The sequence below is a fragment of the Phoca vitulina genome, unplaced genomic scaffold (genome assembly GCF_004348235.1).
Source record: "Phoca vitulina isolate PV1807 unplaced genomic scaffold, GSC_HSeal_1.0 scaffold2, whole genome shotgun sequence".
Classification (NCBI taxonomy): Eukaryota; Metazoa; Chordata; class Mammalia; order Carnivora; family Phocidae; genus Phoca; species Phoca vitulina.
The window spans coordinates 96,353,500-96,375,403 of record NW_022589705.1 but is presented as its reverse complement, the minus strand read 5'-3'; the positions used below and the strand labels follow the sequence as shown (position 1 = coordinate 96,375,403).

Sequence of the window (21,904 nt, the reverse complement as noted above, 5' to 3'; positions counted from 1 at the left end):
TCCCATGTAATTCTCCCAAAAACGGTGAGATAGGAGAGCACCGTCACTACCCTTTTTGATGAGGTCATATAGAGAGGTTAGTTTACTTTTCCAAGGATAGCTAGTAAGTGAGAGAACTGAGCTTTTCATATTTTAAATATAAAATGTTGAGGGTGGCAGTTGAGTTTATAAACTGTCCTTGGTTTCCTAAGTATATACGTATCTGGTTTATAATGCAGGATGAATAATCTAAAAAAATTTTTAATACTGCAACTGAAGAAGGATATTTTTAGGACCTGACTGTCAAGACTCCCAGAAATTGTTTTCCCTTTTTTAAAGTTACTGTTGTATAGTTTTTTACATGAAAAGTTTAATTTTATTTACATGAAGCAGCCTGAGAGCAGAGACCTGGTCTTCCAACTTCCTCCTGACTTACTGCACCTGCCGTACTGTTCGTTGGCACTCATTAAATCCTTTGGAATGAGTTGGGGGGTGGGCGCACTATTGGGAAATGGTTAGCAATGTTGTTGAATCCTGACTAAACTACAGAATGAATACAGCATTGGTTCTTCTTAGCAAACATTTCCTGTATGTACAAGCACATATGGTCCCTATTAAAAAAATTATACACATAATATGTGTTCACCAGCATGTATCTTTTTTTTTTTACACACATACATTTTGGAACACTCTTAAACCCTCAGGAAAATTGCAGGTATAGTGTGAAGAGCTCTTTCCCCCTGAACCACGTGAGAATAAGTTGCTGGTATGTTTCATCATCCTTACATACTTGCTTATGTATTTCCTGCCAACCAGAGATGAGAGCATTCTCCTCTGTAACCACTATATAGTGATCAAAATCAGGAAACTAACACGGAGACATTTCTACCCTCTGATCCGCAGATGCTCCTGCTGTGCCAGGTGACCCCGTGGTGACCTTTGTAGAGAAAGGTCCAGTCAGGAGCCTGGGTCACACTCTGTTGTCTCTTCAGACTCCTTTAATACAGAACAGTTCTCAGTCCTTTTTGACTCTCATGACCTTGACACTCTTGAAGATTACAGGCCAGTCATTTTGTGGAATGTTCCTCAATTTGGATTTGTCTGATGTTTCCTTATGATTAGATTCAGGTTTTGCATCTTTGGCAGGAGTATCACAGAAGAGCCAGTATATATCTTTTTCAAAGATTAGTTTTACATTTTATTTTCTGTTTCCTTAGAGCGTTTCCCAAAGTGTATTCTGCGGAACTAGCACCTACTGTGTTCTCAACACCGTGCCACCTCTAGAAGGTAGGATTCGAAAAGCTTTTGACTTACAGGAAGGGGTGGGCTTGGCAGTAAGAGTAATTCCATCGTGGTAGTACAGTAGAAATAGCCTGTGACCAGGTGTTAGGGGACTGGGTTCTGCCTTTAACTTGCTGTGTGATCTTAGATGAGTTACTTAATCCTTCTGGGGGTAGCAAAATAATACTCCCTGTGTCAAGTTTCTGTGAGGGTTCAAAAAGGCAAAGGGTATAATCACATGGGAAATTCAAAGCACTCTGCCAGTGTTAGATACTAATACGACAGTTCTGTAATTCTAGGATCCAATTCCTGTGACTTCAAGTGGGAGCCGTGTGGTATTGTGGGAGAAGCCACAGGTCATGTTTGAATCCCATTTGAGTCACTAGCTGCGGCTCCTGGGCAAGTTAATCTGAACCTTAGGTTCTTCTGTAAAATGGGGGTAATTATGCCCTGATGGGTAATTGTGAAAATTAAATGAGAGAACGCAATGTAAAATCCTTTCTGGATGCTTGATGTAGAGTCCCACAAATGTTTACTTCCTAATAAAGAGTAGAAAATAAGTTTACTTGATCACATGCAGCTCAAATTGAAATTGAATAGAATGAAGCAGGAGAGGATGCCCCAGAACCCAAATTGAAGCAATCGATTGCACAACTTCTGTGCTCCCACTTTATCTGCCTCCGCTTGCATATTTTTTAATTGAAAATGTAAATGCAGATAAATAGGGAGAAGCTTATTGAACCTGAGTTAGGAGTTGACCTAAACCCGGACCAGAGATTTGGTGGTATGATTGACAGGGAGAGGGTAAACTTGGGCCACCTAAAAAAAGACAGGGTGAGATTTGACGATCACACACTCTAAGGAGAGGAAAGGGGTTGTTAAATAGAAAACCAGTTATGTTTTCTATGGAAAAAACCCACAAAAACTATTTTTTGTTTTTTTCAACTTCAAAAGTCTTTTAGATAATTACAATTGAGTAATTCATTTTGGAGAATTTCTTTTAGAGGGATACCATACCGATGCTTGGCACATAATTAAGCACATTGTTGCTTAATTAATATTTATTTTGGATGCATAGTGGTTTGAAGGTCTTAGGTTAGTGACGGCGGTATTTGCTGCTGTGAGCGCTGTGCTGACTTGAATACAACAATATGTGCTTGTGTTTTCCTGAATCAGCTCCTAGCCTACTAATTAAATCTAAGCACATAATAATTAGAGCTGAACAGAAAAATCATAGAGCTTCCTTTTAATTTTGCCATTCCAAGTTGTTGATCACATGTATTCCCAATAAGATTTAGCAATTGGATACACTGTTATACCAACTTATTTTGAACAGTTTGGTCTAGAGGTTGAGAGATTAATCATAATTGACTTGATTGAATAACAGTGTTCATGATTATTCACGGAACCAAAATTACTTAATTTTTATTAATTATCAATCAAAATAAAATGGATGTTATCGTTTCCAGGTTAGAGTTAATATAGTTATAATTTCCCTTACAGGAGTCAATAGTGTGTTCCAAGGAGGGAGTTTGAATATTATCTTTTTTGATTTAAATTAAGGGTTTGGTAATGTGAGTTTTGGTTTTTTGAAATAAAACATGGAAATAAGAATTCTACCTTTTGCCTACTTAAGTGAATGAGCATTTTTGCATGTTTTAGTTAAATTGTACGATGCCTCTAAAATTATTGTTCGGAAAATATTTGAAGGTTGTCTGGAAAGGATGGTTCAGTCTCTAGAATTATAGCTGTCAGCCAAGCACATCATCTGTCAATTTCAAGAGCTTCACTAGTTATTTTTATTGTGAAGTAGGTTAGAAAACTATTTTGTGAAGTCATATATCATACACACATATTTCCCAGATAATGATAATGAAATATTTTACTGTCTTTGGTTGACACTTCCATGTTGCAGTGTCAAAGTTTAAGTATTTGGATTAAATGCTGAGATGCAGTTGAAACCGGTATATACCTTATTTTCATTGTTAACTCAAGATACTGTTAATAGTCTTAGTACTGAGACAAACATTTAAAAACTGGCACATGAATTTATCTAATTGTTGTATCATTTATAGTTATTCCAAAAACATTAAAAAGCAGCTTTTAATTAAAAAACACAGTTTTGCACAGTATGGCCATGTGAGCAGTTCTTTTCTGGTGTGAAAAGCAGAGTTGCTCTCCCATCACACTGTAACTGGAAAAACTGAAATTTGAAAATACGAGTTTTAAGATTCTGCCTGTTTGAGTTCCTGATATTCTTTCCCCACTATTAAAATTGCCATCTTCATAATACACAGTGGGAAAATATACCCATTGTTATGTTTCTAAAAAACATGAATTTATATTCAGCATGAACCTAAAATTCTGGAAGTAGCACAGTTTAAAAACTGATTAAGGGGAACCCATTGGCCTGTCGTACTCCTCTTCCTTTTGACCCATGGCTGCCCATTCCCGTAAAGTGCTATATTTGGAACTGTGATTGGGACAGTGCTCACACAGCCATTCTCCTTTTCCTCTTGAAAAGCTTCTGGGCTGATTCACCACTGCCTGATTTCGTATCAGAGTGGAAGACAGAAGCCTCTTCTGTGGCAGTTAGTTGTGCTGTTGAGAAGAGTATCTCTTTCTCTTGCTCCACGTGCGTGCGCACATGTGCACATGTACACACATGTGTGTCTGTACACATATGTATACACAGGCAGAGCACATGTGTCTGGGTGTATGTACATGTGTGTACACATATGTAGGGGTACACACACACACACGCCTGTGTGTTATAGCCACAGGACAGCTGGGTCCCTCAAGGAGGCTTAAAAGAACAGATAATTAACATCGGGTTGTAATCACCAACATAAAAATAGAAGCTGGGGTTTAATTTTCTGTTCATTATTGTTCAAAATTACACTTTAAATAATAGTTTTCTCGGAGGTATGACTAGTCATATACAGTTCAGAGTAAGCCTATTGATTGAGCACCTAGTGTAATACTGTTTTCATAAAAGGCATCCTGTAAATGGTGACTATTTGAATTGAGTATAGATTTTAGAATTTTACCTCTACTTTCAGAATTGTACACATCATGGGAGATTAAAAAAAAAAAAAAGAATAAAACCTCTTTAGGGGAAGAGAGAAGGGAGGTATTGGCTCATGTGATTTGGTATTCTGTGCTTTAAAGTTTTATGGCCCATGGTGCCTCCCTTGGGAGGATGAAGTGCAGGGAGCATGCATAAGCACATAATACTACACTGGTTTTATAGAGGGTAATTAATACAGAACTTTCTATGAACATTCTCTTAGTTGAACACTTTGTTTTCTGGTTTCATAGCAAGATTTTTAAAAAGTTTTATTTTGCTATGAAGATTTTGGATTCTTAAAAGCAGTCAGTTTTTAAGTTTTTCAAGTTTTTATACTGCTTACAGAAATAGAGGATTGGGCATTATAATTCAATTGGTTATGTAGTTCATGGACCAAAAAAGATTTAGTATGCTACAGTTCTCTTAAGTTCCTCCCTTTAAAATATTTCCATATTATGTAGTAAATTTTTTCAGACTTTATTTCTGTGCCCAATATTTTTCTGTTAAGGTCTTTTCCTTGAGAAGAAATCTGTTAATCAGATGAAAAATGTTTGGAGAAGATTTTGTTGTGATTGTAGAAAATTTTTTATTCTTCTGTGTTTTTCACATGTTCAAAAAATAGGCTATGCTAAACAAAATTACAGTAAATGACTGGAAAGATATATTGTTGTATTTCACTTTTAATATTATTAACTAATTCCTGTATGTCTATGTAAGGTTCTTTAATTGTAAGGCATTTAAATTTATTGAATGGCAGTAAATTTCATAGGGATTTATGCCTGGAGGAGAAGTAGAGATGACTTAATTCTCCTTGATTTGGAAAACTGAGAATATTAAGTAACTTACCCAAGGTCACACAATTAGAAAGTAGCAGAACTGGGTCAGAATCTTGGATTCTTGATTTGGAGGTCAGTGTTTTTATTACAACTTTTAATATCAGAATAAGTTATTTTAACTATGATTTTCTGGAGCAGATTCAGTCTTTCGTATTTTAATGTGTTGCTCCTAGTACCTGGTTATGCATTGCACTTTGGATATTGGGGCTTCCATTTAGCATTAAAAAAAAAATTGGACTGGGTAATTCTAAACTTTGACCTAAATGTGCCAAAACTGGCAAGAAATTTTGAGCCAGGCAGAGGGACTTTGTTATGGGAATGAAACAAGAAATGATCTGTAAATGAATGAATGAATGAATGAAATAATACATAAAGGAAATGATCTCTTCTAGAAAGTATCCAGGAGACTGATTATCAGGTAGTCAGACATACCATCTTGTCTGAAAGTAATGAACTTTTCTCTCACTAATTTAGAAGAGTTACATTTTGATGAAAGACATTAATTAAATAGATATGTGTATGTAAATTAAGTTAATTAAAATGGTATGTTTTTAGATTTAGGCTAGAAGGACCAGCCTCTGTATTTACCTAGGTAGCTAACTGCAGGTTTAAATTCCTTATATTTATAAGATTTGTAATTTGCTTTTGAAAGGATAAGTCTCCTTTGTATTCTTGGGGATGAAGTAGTATTAGTTTATGAATAAAATAGTCATATTTTATTATAATTCCTTTTCCCTAAAAAAACTTAAAACTTTTTCACCTGATTAATAGAAGATTTCTGGGTTTTGTGAGGTTAAATCCTTTTGCAGTTTGGACGTACTTCATGGAAACCTGGTGGGAGAACCTTTAAAAGTAATGTTCTGGTTATGGGCAGCTGCTAGGATATTCCCTGTTCACTTGCTTGTCATGGAGCAAAAGCTCGGATCTTATTTTAGAGCCTCTTGACCAGATTCCTGCTGCCACCTATCTGATCAGTGTGTAAATGAGCATTGTTAACCAAGAGGAATGGTGCTCTTGGTCTCACGGTGACCAAACTAAGCTGCCGTTTCTGACCTTGCCAGTATACTTAAAAGGAGATTTTCCTCTATTATTTTCTCTGAATCTATTGTTTTCTTCTTTATAGATGATCATGGGAACAGCAATAGTAGTCATGTAAAAATCTTTTTACCGAAAAAGCTGCTTGAATGTCTGCCGAAATGTTCAAGTTTACCCAAAGAGAGGCACCGTTGGAACACTAATGAGGTAGATAAATTTCTATTTTTAGGGGTACACTTATTTTAAGGGCAAAGTTGTTAGGTCATTTGGCATAGTATACTACTTTTTATTAGTTTTAAAATCAAAATACTGAACTAGGGGATTGTAAATGAGAATATTTAATCTGGGTTTAACAGACACCAACATGTTTCTTGAACTATCTCTAATCTGCTTGGCTGGCGTTGAAAACTATAAAATGTGCACGCTGACTTACTAAGGTAGCATGAGTTACCATACTTGTGTTCTCTTGCATTTTGGCGTCTTACATTTGGTGGTTAACTTGCCTGCATCTCAGCTAAACACTAGTTCTTATGTTGTCATGAATTAATAAAGAGACAGCCCCAGTGTTCCACAAAACATGCAGTTTCTTGACAGTGTGAAGTTTCTCTAGGATTGGGAAGGGCAGGCTTCTTATTAGCAAAACAGCTCTCACAACAGTCCTTTGTGATAAAAAGAGTTTGCAAGGAGAATTGATGGGTTTACCTTAATGATAGGAGTTTTTTTATTAGGAATGGAGGCTGTATGGTAGATTGTGTATTTGGCATCCAATTAGAAGATTGGTAAAGTAGAATGAATGAAAGTATCTTCTTGGATGATGTTTCTTGTTTTTGGTAAATCTTAGTCTGGGAGTCTTAATATTAAGGGTGGATTGCTTTGTCATCTTTTTAATTTTGAAATCTGAATATTTCCATGTAGGGTAATACGCATTTAGTTGGTGATGAGAACTGGGTATGTGTCCAGTGATCTGGGAATTTTATTCCTTTTAGTTCAGATGGCTGCAATTTGGGAATTTTATTCCTTTTAGTTCAGATGGCTGCAATTTGGGAATTGTATTCCTTTAGTTCAGATGGCTGTGATTACTGGTTTTCCAAAGTTGGTCTGAGTCAGTTTGTGTTGCTGGTTCAACATGCACTTCCAAGTTAAATTAAATACAACCCGCTGCTCTGTATTGGGCCCTCAGTTTTGTTAAAAGACACAAGAAGACAGTAGTGCTGCCTACTTACCTTATCTTTTTGAGATTATTTTGTTCTAACTTCTTGACATGGAGTGCTTTTGTTTTGAGTTTTAAGAGGTTATATGGGTGAAAGTCTGTCTACTTAATCCTAGTTTACAGATTTAAATACTCAGTAGACCCTCATAGCTTTGATACCTTGTCTCAACTGATTTTAATTTCTTTTAAGGTATGTATATTTTGATTATTTGCATAAATTATATTTCCCCCTTAGACAGAATACTTTTACCTTGACAAACATTAGCTAGTTTAGAGGCCTGTTGTTTTAATCAGTCATCGATTAACGATTTTAAACATGAAAACAAAGTAAATATACTGAAAATTAGTTTTAATCATAGATCATTACTCTGTCAGCAAAATAGTATGATTTGGGAGCCATTCAGTAGGTCATAACTAGGTCATGAATTATTTAAAAACTCAGTATGTTTCTTAGTATTCCCTGAAACATGGATCTGCTACCTTACTATTATATGTTAGCTCTAGATTATTTATAAATGAAACAAAACACATAATTGGTATATATTTTTTCAGTATTATGTTTTATGTGAAATTGGCAATTTATTTTTAATTACGACTTGAAATTGTATTTGAAACCAGCAAGCGCTTAATTAAAATTCGTGGTCTTTAGGGTCTTCTGAAGCTGGAGTCACAGTATCTGAAGCTCAGTTGGTAGACTGTTCAGATCCTTGCACAGGACTTCACCTTTCATGTATTTATCTCTGGTTATTGACAGGTTCCCCTTTACTCATAGTTCAGATACATTATAAAACACCTAATAAAGAATTTTTATAGAGGATGAGATTAAAAGGAAATACGGAGCTGTTCTGTACTTTCTTCTAGGACCCTGGCCCAAAGAGCTCCTTGGAGACTGCTGATTTAGGTCACAGTGTTGCAAAAGTCCCTGTCCAGAGAGGAAACTTCGGTCCCCTCTCTGGCGAAACATAAAACTAGGGGCTCTGGGACATGTGGATTGTTTTGTGCAAGCTACCACTGCTGCTGAAAACGCCAGTGAACAACGTGTGTTCCCAAGGGTGGCTGGAGGCAGGATGGGTGGCTCAGCTGGCAGGGGCCAAGGCTCATACCCTTTTCCCTCATGACCCGTTGTTCTCTCAGTAATTTGTCAGCTCAACGCTGACAAAAACTCTTATGAGAGAACTGAATTTAAAGGTTGGCCCATATTTCATTTCAATGTAGAGGACATTGGCTTTCTTTCTTGTTTATTTTTGGCTTTAGGAAAAATAGGGGACTCTGGGAGTGACAGCTGAAGACTTAGGAGTCCTTAATTCTGCAGAGTGTTACGTGGTGATGGTAACCGGTCTTTTTTTTTTTTGAACTGGCTTGGATAACAGGAATAAAACAATCAGTACTTCTATTAAAGCACTTCCTTCTTTGATCTAGCTGGGTATTGGCATTTTCCCACATTCTTCAGCCTGCCATCCTGCTAAACCTGAAGGAAGCGTCCTTCCATGGACTTGTCTCTCTCTGGGGCTTTTGGTCCTATTTACGGCAGAGTCATGCTTAGTCAGAGTTGCCCATAAGGTCTCTTGAATTGCTCATGGAGTTAAGTTTAGTCATACTGCCATTAGTGAGGGCCCGTTTCCTGCTGGGGTTGGAATAGATTGCTGTGTTTTGGTGGAGGACCACATGAAGTAGTCGGCTTGTATTTGGGAGCAGTGTTGTACCAAAACTGGTTTAGATCCCCCTTTCCTGGGACAAGGTGCTGTCACTGGGAGAGGCGTGAGGGAGGGAGGGCGGTGGACAGCACACCTGATTGCAGTTTTCCGTGTCACTCTGTGCAGCATATGTTTACGGAGCAGCCTGGTGGCTGGAGTTGCCTGTCTGAGGGGTCTCCGTCTTCTGTGCCCGCTCTCTGCTGGGTTTGTACAGTTCAAGTCCTGAGTATAATGTGACTCCTCCATGCTTTTGAGAAATTCCTTTGTTGAGACCTGTGTTGTAATATTCGTGATGATTTGAGAAAACCTAGCTTTTGTACTGTGTCTTTGTTGAGAGACAGAGAGTGAGATTGTGCCCATTCACATGTTGCCATTTATCGAGTCCCTGTTTTTGCTGGTGGCTGGGCACTGTGTATAATTATTTCTGAGCCTTATAATAATGTTACAAGATATGCCATATTTCCTTTTACTGATGAGGGTGTAGTGGTAAAAAGTGGTTAACTCATTTGGTCAAGATAGCATACTTGTTAGGGCCTGTCTCTCTCTGAGCTTAATTTCTTGTACGTTGCTTACTAATTCTTAGGAACATTCATTCTGTTATAATGTTGTCTTGGCTTTTAATCAAAGACCCATAACTCTTAACCACATTAGTGTACTTGGCAAATCCGTTCTGTCATTTAATTTTGGATTAAAAAGGGTTAACACAGGATTAGTGTTGTGGGTTCATATGCAAACATTTGGTGAAGCTGAAAGTCACTAAAAAGGAAGACTACCAGAAGATAAGGAGGTCTTAGGGCCCAGCTAAGCTCCTGGAACCTTTCTTAACACATTGGAATAGGTAAAATCTCCTGCCCTTCCTGAATGTTATTTGCAGTTGCAAAATAAATGTTGTGTCTAGAAACAAATCATTGTGGATTATGCTTTCTCAGCCACACACAGCCTTTGCCCATGTTCTTACAGGCGATAAAGGAGGGGTGACGATGATGATGGGGCAGTAATTATGGCAGCCAGCATTGACTGAACATTACTGTGTGTGTGGCACTGGTGGGTCCTTGATGTGAATAATCACATTTTTTCCTGGAATTCATCCTATGAGGCAGATTATGTGATTACCTTGTATCGATGAGGAGATCTGAGCCATAAAGATGTTAAATAATGTGCCCCAGAGTGGTGGACTTGAGAGTCTAACCTTGCAGCCTGATTTCAGAGCCCATCCTCTCTCCAGTTCTGTCCCAAAGAATAATTTCAAACAGACTTTCTCAAGATCTCGCAGCTGTTTAGTGATTTCTAACCCTTTTGTTTTATAGAATTGTTTGGCTTCTTTATTTATTTACATCTTCAAGTATTATACATAAACATATTTTTGCATGAAGTTTTTCTTAAAAGTAGCACTCATTTCGGGGCACTGGGGTGGCTCAGTCAGTTAAGCATCTGACTTTTGATCTCAGCTCAGGTCTTGATCTCAGCTCAGGTCTTGATGTCAAGCCCCTGCGTTGGGCCCCATGCTGGGTGTGGAGCCTACTTACAAAAAAAGTAGCACTCATTTCTTAGGGAAATAGTTTTGATTCTTAATGAATGTTAATATGTAGGCTCTGGATAATGAAAAAAATATTAAAAGTAGAAATTTTGAACCTGTGTGTAACTTGAGGGTTAGGCTTGATTTTTTATATCCAGGGCAGGAGAGAAAGAATGTATTAAACAGAGCAAAATTGTTGAAGAACTGGCTCTTATTCCATAATCAGTTTGGCATTCACGTCTTCATTAGGTGAACTATTATAAGGTTTCTGCATTTTAAGTTAATATTTTTAAGGCCCAGAGCCAGAGATAATTATGCTAATGCAACTTTCTGATTGCACAAATGACTATTTATAATTACACATATTAGTGCTCCATGTACGTTGTCCAGACTGAAATTCTTTTGTTTAGTCATTAATTAGCTGTTTGACTTAAACTACGACTACTGCATTCCCCCAGTCGCTGGATCTGGATTTCATATGGCATTCTTCCAAAGCCGAGCTAATGCACACCAACAGACCTTTTTAATGAAAATGTTCTGCTTAAATGTTCAAATCACTTTTGTGTGCTACTGTTTTTGAACTATTGACGCTCTTTTTTTTTGTTTTTCCTCTAATACAGAGTTTCTCTAGAGGAAGTAAACAAAATGGAATTCTAGTTTGTACTGATCTTAAAGAAAGTTGCATCAAAGGTTTTCAGTTGGTGATAGCTTCAGAGATTTTCATATTAAATGCCTCCTTTTTAATGGTAAACATGTCTGTGTAGAGAGCATATAACTCTCCGCTGGTATAGTCTAAGTGATGCCGAAGAACCTGAAGAAAAAAACCCCTAAGTGTAATGCTTTTTATAGGGAAAGAATTGCTTTTTTAAAGCCCGAATACTTTTTTTTTCCTTCAATTTTTTATATTCAGGTAAGAAAAATGGACAAATGGACTTTAAGACTATGAGATTTATTAAATTATATTTCATTTCAGTTGTTTTAATAAGAAGCCACCTTTTCAAATTTCTTTAGTCATTTTTTTTGTGTAGCCATATATTCTTGAGTGTTTTTTGTGTTTTTAATTTTTCTCTTGGAATACCTTATAGAGTCATAGTTTTAAGGGCTGTAATTTTTTTCAATGATTGGTTTTTCTAGTGTATTTATATGTTATCTTTTTGAAAGACAGACCCACATTTTGGGGGGATCATTTAGCACTCTTCAGACTTCCACCATGCAAGCTAAACTGAAAAGTATTAGCGTTATGAAGGTGAGTGAGGTATTTGGCCTTGATGACTCGGAACGTTAGTTAACCCTGAGGTTGGTCTTTGTTTTGTGTAGCTTTTGGCAGTTGTAACGGTTTGAATGGTCCCAAGTTATTCTCAGAGTCCAGGCGGGGCTCTCCTGGTTCAATTGCAAATAGGAAAGCACAGATATGAACAGCACCACAGAGAGCCAAGTTTAAGAGGGACGCCGTTTGATTTTTGAATACAATATATTGTACCAAATTTCAAATTAAATGTGGTAATTTTGTAGCAATTGGGTTAACTATAATTCCTCTGTTTCACTTAGTAGTATGAGGTCAGGTAAATGGACACCGAAATCCAAATGAGCATGCACCTGTTTATCAGACAACCTGTATCAGTTTAGCATTGGTGGTAGTAGAGGGAGATTGGATATGTTGAAATGCTGGGGGCAGATGTCCTTCTACATCTCTGGGGGAAGGCAGGTGAGGAGAGGTCGAGACAAGTGGGTTTAGCTCTGAGGAACGGGAGGAGAAGCAGATCTTAACCTGCAGAGAGCAGAGTAATGGTCATAACATTTGAGTAAGATCTTAAAGAAAAATTTTTTTGAAGAAAGAAAATTCTTGTGGATCTGCCTCAGTTTTGACCCCAGTGGTTTTTATTATATATTACTTCAGAATGTATCACTTAGAAGAATACTTGGCCCATAGTCAGTGTTCCATAAATATTTGTTGAATGAATGCAATGTGTAAAAATACAAAAACTCAGTATAAATTTCTGAGCTCTTGGAGTTCTTATGCAGATATAAAACTCAAATGTAAATATATTACATAAAAAAGATCAGAAAACTAATAAGATTTATATTAACAACATTAGTTAAATGAGATGGAGAAGTTTTGCCAAAACCAAATTGCTCTTGCAACACGAATGTAATAGTGACTGTTCTCAGGCAGGGTCTTTTGAATTTGGCCTATGACACTATCATGTGCCCTGCAGTGATCCCACCCCCTCCCCATTGAACTATTTAGAAACTGATTTTGGCTCAGCAGGCATTTCTAGAAGTCTGTTGTTACGCCTCGGTACAAATACATCATTTAGTCTGAAGGTCACTTCTGGATTTTCTCATTAGTCCGAGAACAACTTAAACGGGTACCCAGGTGATTGTAATCACAGACCACAGACTTGAACAGTGGATCTGTGTGTTAGAAAAATTGGTTATAGGTTTTATTTTTTCAGGTTATAAATTAAGATGTGAAGTGAAAACTTTCCTAGTGAACTCAAGGACCACTGATCTCTTGGAAGGGATACACAGCTGGCAATCAGGAACTGGTTCTGTCTAGTCTTGGCTCTGCCACCAGTCAGCTGAGTGCGAGGTAAGCCACCTGCCTGGCCTCGCCTGCATCTGCTGTGATTGTGCTGAGTGACCTTTAGAGATAGGTCGTAAGTCCCGTTCTCCAGTTTTGGAGGCTAAATCACTGTTGCTCTCAGAATTGTTTGGGAGTGTAGGACATTCAGGGCAGGCTTGGGTCCAGCTGGGGTGTGTGTTTGTTTATTTTTTGCTGTTAATCATCCTTTATTTTTATTTTTCAAGTCTATGCTTCAGTGGTTTTTAGTATAGTCTACACACAGTTGTGCAGCCATCACCACCATGTAATTCTGGAACATTTTCATCACCCCAACAGCTCAGGTTTTCCCTCTCTCTGGACTTGGTGGAGTCAGCACTCTCAAGGGGTGGCCAGCCTCTTTTTAGGGGGCTCAAGGTTCTTCTTTGGTATCTCCTCCAAGTTTCTATACCTGTGTGGCGCTGGAGCTGAAATTAGAATAGCTTGTCTTTTTGTCCAGGTCTTAACACAGAGCACTTTGTCCTGAGATTGTTTTCACAATGTTCAAGTGCAAGTGAGGATCCAGTTGGGGCCTTGTTTTTCTGAGGGAAGAAGAGGGCTTGAGGAGAGTTTTCAGTTGAAAGCTGAAACAATATGCCCTGCAAACTGGGTTACATGGGGATAAACTGCCCCGCCCTTTCTAGTAATGGTGGGAGACTCTGTGGCTGTGACTTTGCATAAAGAGAAGCTGAGCCCTGCTGGAAAGTCAGCTGAGATTGGAAAAGGGAAGGATACGTGGAAAAGTGGGCATTCTTTTTAGCTTACTGGTTTTCATGCTTAGCTGGCATCAGAATCACCTGGAGGGCATGTTAAAACACAGATTTCTGGGCTCCACCCCCAGGGTTTCTGCTTCAATAGGTCTGGGGTGGGGCCTAAGAATGTGTATTTTTAACAAGTTCCTGGTGAAACTTAACCTAGATGAAGACTCTCAGGCCCCTAGAAGTGTATTCTAACTTCACTTGACTTTAGTCTCAGCTCTGCTGTCCTTATACCATTCAGGTGTATTTTGGTGTACTTTGGCTACATGCAGTACAATTGAGCTTTCTAGAGTCTTCTTCTCATATACCCAGAAGTAAGAGAATGCAGTTAGTTTTGGTATTTATCTAAAGTATTGGTTAATGTCTTGTTATATAGGAAGCCCTTTTAAAGTATGGGTGGCGGTAGGGGTATGGGGAGGCATATTCTAATTTTTGTGACCTTGTTTTGAAAAGGTAGCATGAAGAATCATCTCTACTCCCCCTTTCGTTTCCATCTCCATTTGGCCCAAATAGCTGAAAACAGCAGAACCCTAAAGCTGAACGTCATAGCCTGCCTACTTACCTACCTATCTGTCTGCCCACCTTCTGGTCTTTTTAATACTACCTTCCAAATGTTTCTAATGATAAATTCTGTTATCTTGGTAATTATGAAGTTCTGTTGAAGATTTTAAGAGAAGTTCCTAAAATATAACCTAAGTTTTCCAATTTTAATGCTTTTAGAAAGCTGGAAAAAAATGAAAAAGAAAAAACATACAAAGGAGTCCTTTCTAGATGGCTGAGAAACCACAGATGGGCTGGGGTGGATGTGATGAAGATAAATTTGTGTTTGGGAGAGTGTTTTCTCTGTAAGGGAGAATATTATGGGCAGGATGTGTGGATTTCATGAGGCTTTCTCGTATGCTTCTGTGCTTATGTGTTCCCTGGTCTGGTGCAGGGTGTAGAGTTGAAATAAATGTAAAACTTAAAGAACCTGTTGTTTACGTTTGGTGAGAAAGGAGGAAAGGAGGAGGAGCTGGGGCTCTGGGGAATTGGACCGGACTGAGCAGGTGTGTGTGTGTGTGTGTGTGTGTGTGTGCGTGCGCGCACGCATGCACGCGTGAGTGTGCGTACGTGAGTGCACGCACCCGTGGGGCAGCTGTGGTAGAACCAGGGTGGAATTCTGAGGCAGGCTTTATTTGCCTTGAGTTCATTTTTTTATGATTCCAAAGTTGTTTATGGTAAAAAAGAGAAGGTTCCATGTCCAAGATAACAGGAAGCTGAAAAGTAGCTTGACCTGGGCTGGAAAGTAGAGCCCCTTGTGCCTAAAGTCAGAGGGAGCGTGTGTCACAGGGCTTGGTCTCCAGGGGTGGCTGCAGCAGGAGCACTTGAATCCAGGCCACCCAGTCTACTTCTTCTGTTTACTTTTTTTTTTTTAATTAAGGTTTAATTTTTTTTAGAGCAGTTTCAGGTTCATAGCAAATGGAGAGGAAGGTACAGAGAGTTCCCGTACAACCCCTGCCCCCAAACACGCATAGCCTCCCGACTACCAACGCCCCCCACCAGACTGGTACCTTTGTTACGGTTGATGAACCTATGTTGACACATCATCGTCACCCAGAGTCCCTAGTTTACATTATGGTTCATTCTTGGTGTTAAGATGTCTTTTCATGGCTTGGTAGCTCATTTCTTTGTGGTGATGACTAATACTCCGTTGTCTGGATGGACCATGGTTTATCTCTTCATCTCCTGAAGGACATTTTGGTTGCTTTCAAGTTTTGGTAATTATGAATAAAGCTGGTTTAAACATCTGTGTGCAGGATTTTGTGTGGACATAGGTTTTCATCTCCTTTAAATAGCCAGGAGTGTGATTGCTGGATCATATGGTATGAGTATGATTAGTTTTATAAGAAACTTTCAAACTGTCTTCCAAAGTGTCTGTACTGTTGGTGTTCCCGCCAGCAACAGGGAGAGTCCCTGTTGCTCCACATCCTCCCAGCATTTGGTGTTGTTGGTGTTCTGGATGTCGGCCGTTCTAATAGGTGTGTAGTGGTCATCTCGTTCTTGTTTTAATTTCCCTGAAGACAGATACATGGAGACTCTTTTCACATGCTCGTTTGCCGTCTGTATCTCTTTGGTCTGTTAAAGTCTTTGGCCCATTTAATCAGGTTGTTTGCTTTCTTATTGTTGAGTATGAAGAGTTTTCTGTGTACTTTGGACAACAATCCTTTGAGATGTGCTTTTGCAAGTATTTTCTCCCATTCTCTTGACTTTGTCTTTCACAGGGCAGAGATTTTTAATTTTTATTAAGTCCAGCTTATCAGTTATTTCTTTCATGGATCCTGCCTTTGGTGTAGTAACGCTACGCCCAAGGCCCGCTAGGTTTTCTCCTGTGTTATCTTCCAGGGGTTTTATAGTTTCGCATTTTACATTTAGGTCTCGATCCATTTTTACTTGATTTTTGTGAAGGATGTAGATCTAGATTCCTTTTTTTTTTTTTTTTTTGGTGCCTGTGGATGTCCAGGTGTTCCAACACCCATTTGTTGAAAAGACTATCTTTGCTCCATTGTCAGAGATGAGTTGACTGTATTTATGTGGGTCTATTTCTGGGCTTTCTATTCTTTTCCATTGATTTATTTGTCTGTTTCAACAATACCATGTTGTCTTGATTACTATAGCTTTATAGTAAGTCTTGAAGTTGGGTAGTGTCATTTCTCTGACTCTGTTCTTGTCATTCAGTATTGACTCATCTATTCTGGGTCTTTTGTCTCTCTGTGTAAACTTTAGAATCATTTTGTTGCTATCCACAAAATAACTTGCTGGGATTTAGGTTAGGATTACATTGGATCTATAGATCAAGGTGAGAAGAACTGACATCTTGACGATATTAAGTCTCCCTATCTGTGAACATGGACTATCTCTCCATTAATTTGCATAGTTCTTTGATATCATTCATCAGAGTTTCATAGTTTTTCTCGTGTAGATTGTGTACTTATTTTGTGAGATTTATGCCTAGTTATTTCATTTTTGGGGGGTACTAATATTGTGTTTTAAAATTCAAATTCCACTTGTTCATTACTGGTATATAGGAAGGCGATAGACTTTTCTATAATTGCTTATTCTGTGATTTTTTTAAAAGGCCTAACATCCGCAGAGCAAACATCTGCTCTGTTTACTGCTGGATCCGAAGAGCTTAAAACAGTGCCTGGCACGTAGTGGGTCTTCAGTGACCAAAAGCCTTTTTGAAAATTTCCCTTTGGGACCGTCATTCTATGTGTTAACTCATACCTGAAGTAGTTCCATTTTAAAGGGTGGGTAGCACTTTAGGGAAGGGTGAAAGTCCCAACACAGAAGGTCAAAGACAAGGTGGGAAACGCCACACCCTCTTCATGTTCTGGGTGGGGGACAGGGCCTATTCAGAGAAGCTGGCCAAGAAGAAGGCTATCCTGTGGGAAGCTGGTATCTTACTTAGAAAGGGCTGCAAAAGCCACTTTCTCAGGAAGAGAAGGGGAGAAAACACTTAAATATATTTATCTTTTTAAAAGTTAAGAAAGATTCGAGAGAAAGGGACAATGCCATTTGCTTCCCATTTCTGAGAAAGGATACATTAAAATAGCTTGAAATTAAGCAGGATCTATAAAATTGAGGTCAGAGTAGAGTCATTTCCCATTTTTCCTGTCTTTAAACCATGTAGTGACAGACACCCCTTTCCCGGCATCAGAAGACAGTTGTTAATGTGCATGCTAGGATTTTATTTTATTTTTGTACTGTTGAACAACATTTCAACTTCCTAACTCTAATTGTTCTATTTAAGAATCAGTTTTGTTAGATGCTTTAATCATTATTAATCAAAATTTTTATATTTATGCATTTTCCAGTAATTTTTAACAGTCCATTCCTCTAGCAACTCAGAGAGCCTGCTGTAGGGTGATTATGTATTTTTTATTCCATAAATGAGGGTGGCGAGACGTAAGTGTTTTAGAATTAGCATGTAACATAATCTAATGTAACATCATCTAATGTACTGTATAATTTGCTGCTTTTTATTGTGTGTTGCCTGGGTGCTCCTGCTGGACTGTGAGGTCTAGGTGGACAGGAATCTTCATCTGCTCTGTTTACGGATGGATCTGAAGAGTTTAAAACAGTGCCTGGCACATAGTGGCTGTTTCGTGACCAACAGACACAGTTTAGGGTTGCTCCTCAGGTGTGCTGCTAGTACTTTGTCTCTGAATTCTACAGCCTGGGCTAGTAGTAGTCACTAGGAGTGACAAGCCGGTCCACGGAGCTACCCCTGAAAAAAGCTGTGATGTGGAGATGAGCAGAATGTGTGCTCCCCGCGTGCACTTGGGTTCCCAAATCCAGGGAAGGAAGGGTTGAGGCAAGCACACTCAGTTCTTATCTCAAACTTAGAAGGCGGCTAAGTTGTTCCTGTCTAGGGCGGGAGGGAGGGTGAGGCAGGAAGCCAAACTGTCCTTTGTGGAGGAGCTCTTGGCCATGTGGGAAATGGGGGGGCGGGAGGGGGAGGGAGACCCCTTCCACCGCAACCCTCCTGCGGCTAATTCACACAGTACGACACAGGTAGAAAGGTGGGCCAAATCACCCCAAAGGCTACCATCAGAAAGAAATAGTTGACTTTTTGATAGAAGTCTCTTCAGATATTTTTCTGTGCTGATGTGGCTGTACATTTTATTAACTCAGGATAGGTTTACTGTGCATGTAGTTTTGTAATCTGGTTTTTTAATAGGTTGTATATGTCTTAGGGCTTTTTTTTTTTAAAGATTTTATTTATTTGACAGACACAGCGAGAGAGGGAACACAAGCAGGGGGAGTGGGAGAGGGAGAAGCAGGCTCCCCGCCAAGCAGGGAGCCCGATGCGGGCCTCGATCCCAGGACCCTGGGATCATGACCTGAGCCGAAGGCAGACGCTTAACCGTCTGAGCCACACAGGCGCCCCTGTCTTAGGGCTTTTTTGACAGTGATCCATAGCATCATGTTTATTGCCTGCATATTAGTATTCCATTGTGTTTCATGCTATCAGTTATGCCTAGCAGTTTTTTTGAGGGCCTAATATGTCCAGGCACGGGTTGAGGATACCAGACAGGTAAGTTCCTGTTCTCATGGAGTTTATAGTTTAGAAGGAAAGACAATGCCTAAGTAAACAAGGAGACAAGAATTTCAGAGAGTGCTAAGAAGATAGATCAGGATACTGAGGTGTGAGTCCTTTGGTTGGGTGGTTTGACTTTCTTTAGGAAGTGACTTTTGAGCTGAGATCTGAATGGTGAAAGAGGTCTAGCTGCTTGAGGATTTAGGGGAGGAACATTTTAGGCAGAGGGAAGAGCCAAGTGCGAAGGCCCTGAGGCAGGAATGCATTTGGTTTGAGGAACAATAAAAAAGACATTCTGGCTGGAGCAGAGGGGACATCTGGAAGGTGAGATGGGCCAGGTAGGTAGGGACTAGCTCTCCAAGTGTCTGGTAGGTATAAAGATTGGGAATTTTATTTTAAGAGTAACAGTCATTGGAGGATAAACTCTCAGGAAGTGAGTGACATATTATATGGATTTTTTATTTTCAAAGTCTTTTTCTGGCCTCTCTATGGCCAACAGGGGAAGCAGAGAGACCAATGAGGAGGCTGTTACAGTAACAGACGATCGTGGTAAGAGTGAGGCTGAAAAGTGGAGGTGGAGGTGTTAGGGCTCGTGGGATTGGACGTAGGAGGTAGGAGAAAGGAGAAGTCAAGAACGATTCCTAGTTTGTGGCCTCAGGCACAACCTTGGTGCTGGTGCTCATAACGGAGACCCCGAAGACTGAGGGAAGGGAGGGTGGGGCGGATCAAGAGTGTTCTTTGGGGTGTATTGATTTTGCCGTGTCTGGTAGACACTGAAGTGGCAGCATCGAGGAGGCAGCTGTCTGGGAGTCCGAGAGAGGTCCTGTCTGGGGATGTAAATTGGAGAGCCATTAGACTAGATGAGGTCACCCTGCGGGCAAACAATGTTTGGGAGAAGGGACAAGATGAGCCCTGAGTGGAGCAGGAGGCGGCGGCCGAGCGAGGGGGGAGTGGTGAACCACACAAGTGTGCGGTGGAAGCCCAGAGAAGAATGTGTTTCAAGGAGGGTGTATCAGTTTTCTTTTTGCTGCTGTAACAAATTACCACAAACTTGGCGGCTTAACACAGCACGGATTTATTATCTTACAGAGTTCTGTAGGTCAGACATCTGACCCGGCGCTCACTGGGCTAAAATCAAGGTGTGAGCAGGACTGTGCTCGGTGCTGGAGGTGCTAGAGAAGAATCTGTTTCCTTGCCTCTGCTACCTTCTAGAGGCTGCCCACATTCCTTGGCTCCGGCCCCTTCCTCCGTCTTCAGAGCCATCAACACAGCGTGTCTCTGACCCTGCTTCCATTGCCACACCCCTGTCTCGGACTCTGACCTCTCTTGTGTCCGCTTCCAGTTTTAGGGACTCTTACGATTACATTGGTTCCATTGGATAATTCAGGAGAATCTCCCTATGTTAAGCTCAGCTGATTAGCAACCTTAATTCTTAATTCTACCTGCAACTTTGCCATGTAACACAACATATTTCTAGGTGTTAGGGATTAGGATTTCTTTGGGCGGTCACTAATCTTCCTACAACAGGGGGTATATAATCAGAGGTTACTGAGAAGTCAAGTGAAATGAGGATGATGTCACCATTGATTAGGGCACCTGGAAGCTCTTAGTAACCCTGATGGGTGGTTTCAGTTGCATGGTGGGCGCAGAGGCCCCATTCTCCAATGGGGGGAAAGGCGAATGGGTGAGGATGTGGGGGCTGCAAGTGTTAGTGATTTTTGATGGGAATTTTGCTGTGAAGGAAAGGGAATTATGGCTCAGTTTACAAGGGTAGCACAGAGCACAGCTCTAAGAGAGTGAAGTGGAAGCCCTCTTTGGTGCAGAGGTTCAGGGAAGACCTCTAAGGAAGGGGCCAAGTCTGGTGTCTGCTGGAGTGGGTTACCTGAGCCAAGAACCTAGAGTGAGACCAAGAGATGGTTTATAGAGTTGGAGACACCTGAAAAAAGAATTAATATGGTTATTTACAATCAAGCAGAACGTACTGATGACTCGTCTGCATGCCCCTGGGTCAGTGGACAGGATGTTTGTCAGCAGCTAGTACAGGGTCCCCACCCCACCACCTTGTCGGCCAAATCTCTGAAGTACGTGTAGATCATCTGCCTTTTATTGCTCGTGGACCCGAGGTGGTCTGGCCCCAGTGTCACGGGGTAGAGTGCGTCCCACATGCAGCACAGAGCTCAGTCCTTTCCTGCCTCTGTCTTTTTCTTCACTTCATTGTGTGTGTTTTTTTAATTTTTAAAGTTTTAAATTTTTTTTATTTTTAAAGATTTTATTTATTTATTTGACAGAGAGAGCGAGACAGCGAGAGAGGGAACACAGGCAGGGGGAGTGGGAGAGGGAGAAGCAGGCTTCCCACGGAGCAGGGAGCCCTATGCGGGGCTCAATCCCAGGACCCCAGGATCATGACCTGAGCCGAAGGCAGACACTCAACGACTGAGCCACCCGGGTGCCCCTTCATTGTGTTTTAATAACATTCATACACACTAGTACTTCTTGAACAGTAGACTCTGGGCAAAATAGGCGTGAACCAAACAGATGCGTGCCCTGTGGATCTGGCAATCTGGAGGCCCCGTCTCTTAAGTAACAGGTATGGCCAGAGATGTCATCTTCAGGAGGCAAGGCACTGAGTTTGTGTGGGCCACTCTCCTGGGGCTCCTGCGTGCTCTAACCAGCTGGTGGACTCTCTCTTAACCTCATTATTTAGTGGCCACCTGGAGTGGGCCCGCATTTCCTGTTGCCAGCAGAGCTCCTGCTCCTTACCCACAGTCCTCCCTCGCTTCCCTAGGGCATGACCTAAGTGCTACTCACACCCTTCCTTGGAGGGGCCTATCCCTGGACCTCCA

General features: G+C 40.2%; 1 protein-coding gene across 13 annotated transcripts in view; it reads left to right on the top strand.

Moving 5' to 3' along the window:
• Window positions 1–21,904, top strand: part of CAMTA1 (calmodulin binding transcription activator 1) — an 842,290-nt gene that overhangs the window by 27,247 nt on the left and 793,139 nt on the right. For 11 of the 13 annotated variants that reach the window (XM_032394539.1, XM_032394577.1, XM_032394569.1 and 8 more), the window contains exons 2-3: window positions 1,197–1,266; window positions 6,290–6,408. In XM_032394539.1, coding sequence (XP_032250430.1) covers window positions 1,197–1,266; window positions 6,290–6,408 — 189 coding nt within the window. Of the gene's footprint in view, window positions 1–1,196; window positions 1,267–6,289; window positions 6,409–13,077; window positions 13,441–21,904 lie in introns of those variants that run through there. The other 2 variants (XM_032394618.1, XM_032394548.1) reach the window with 2 other exon arrangements.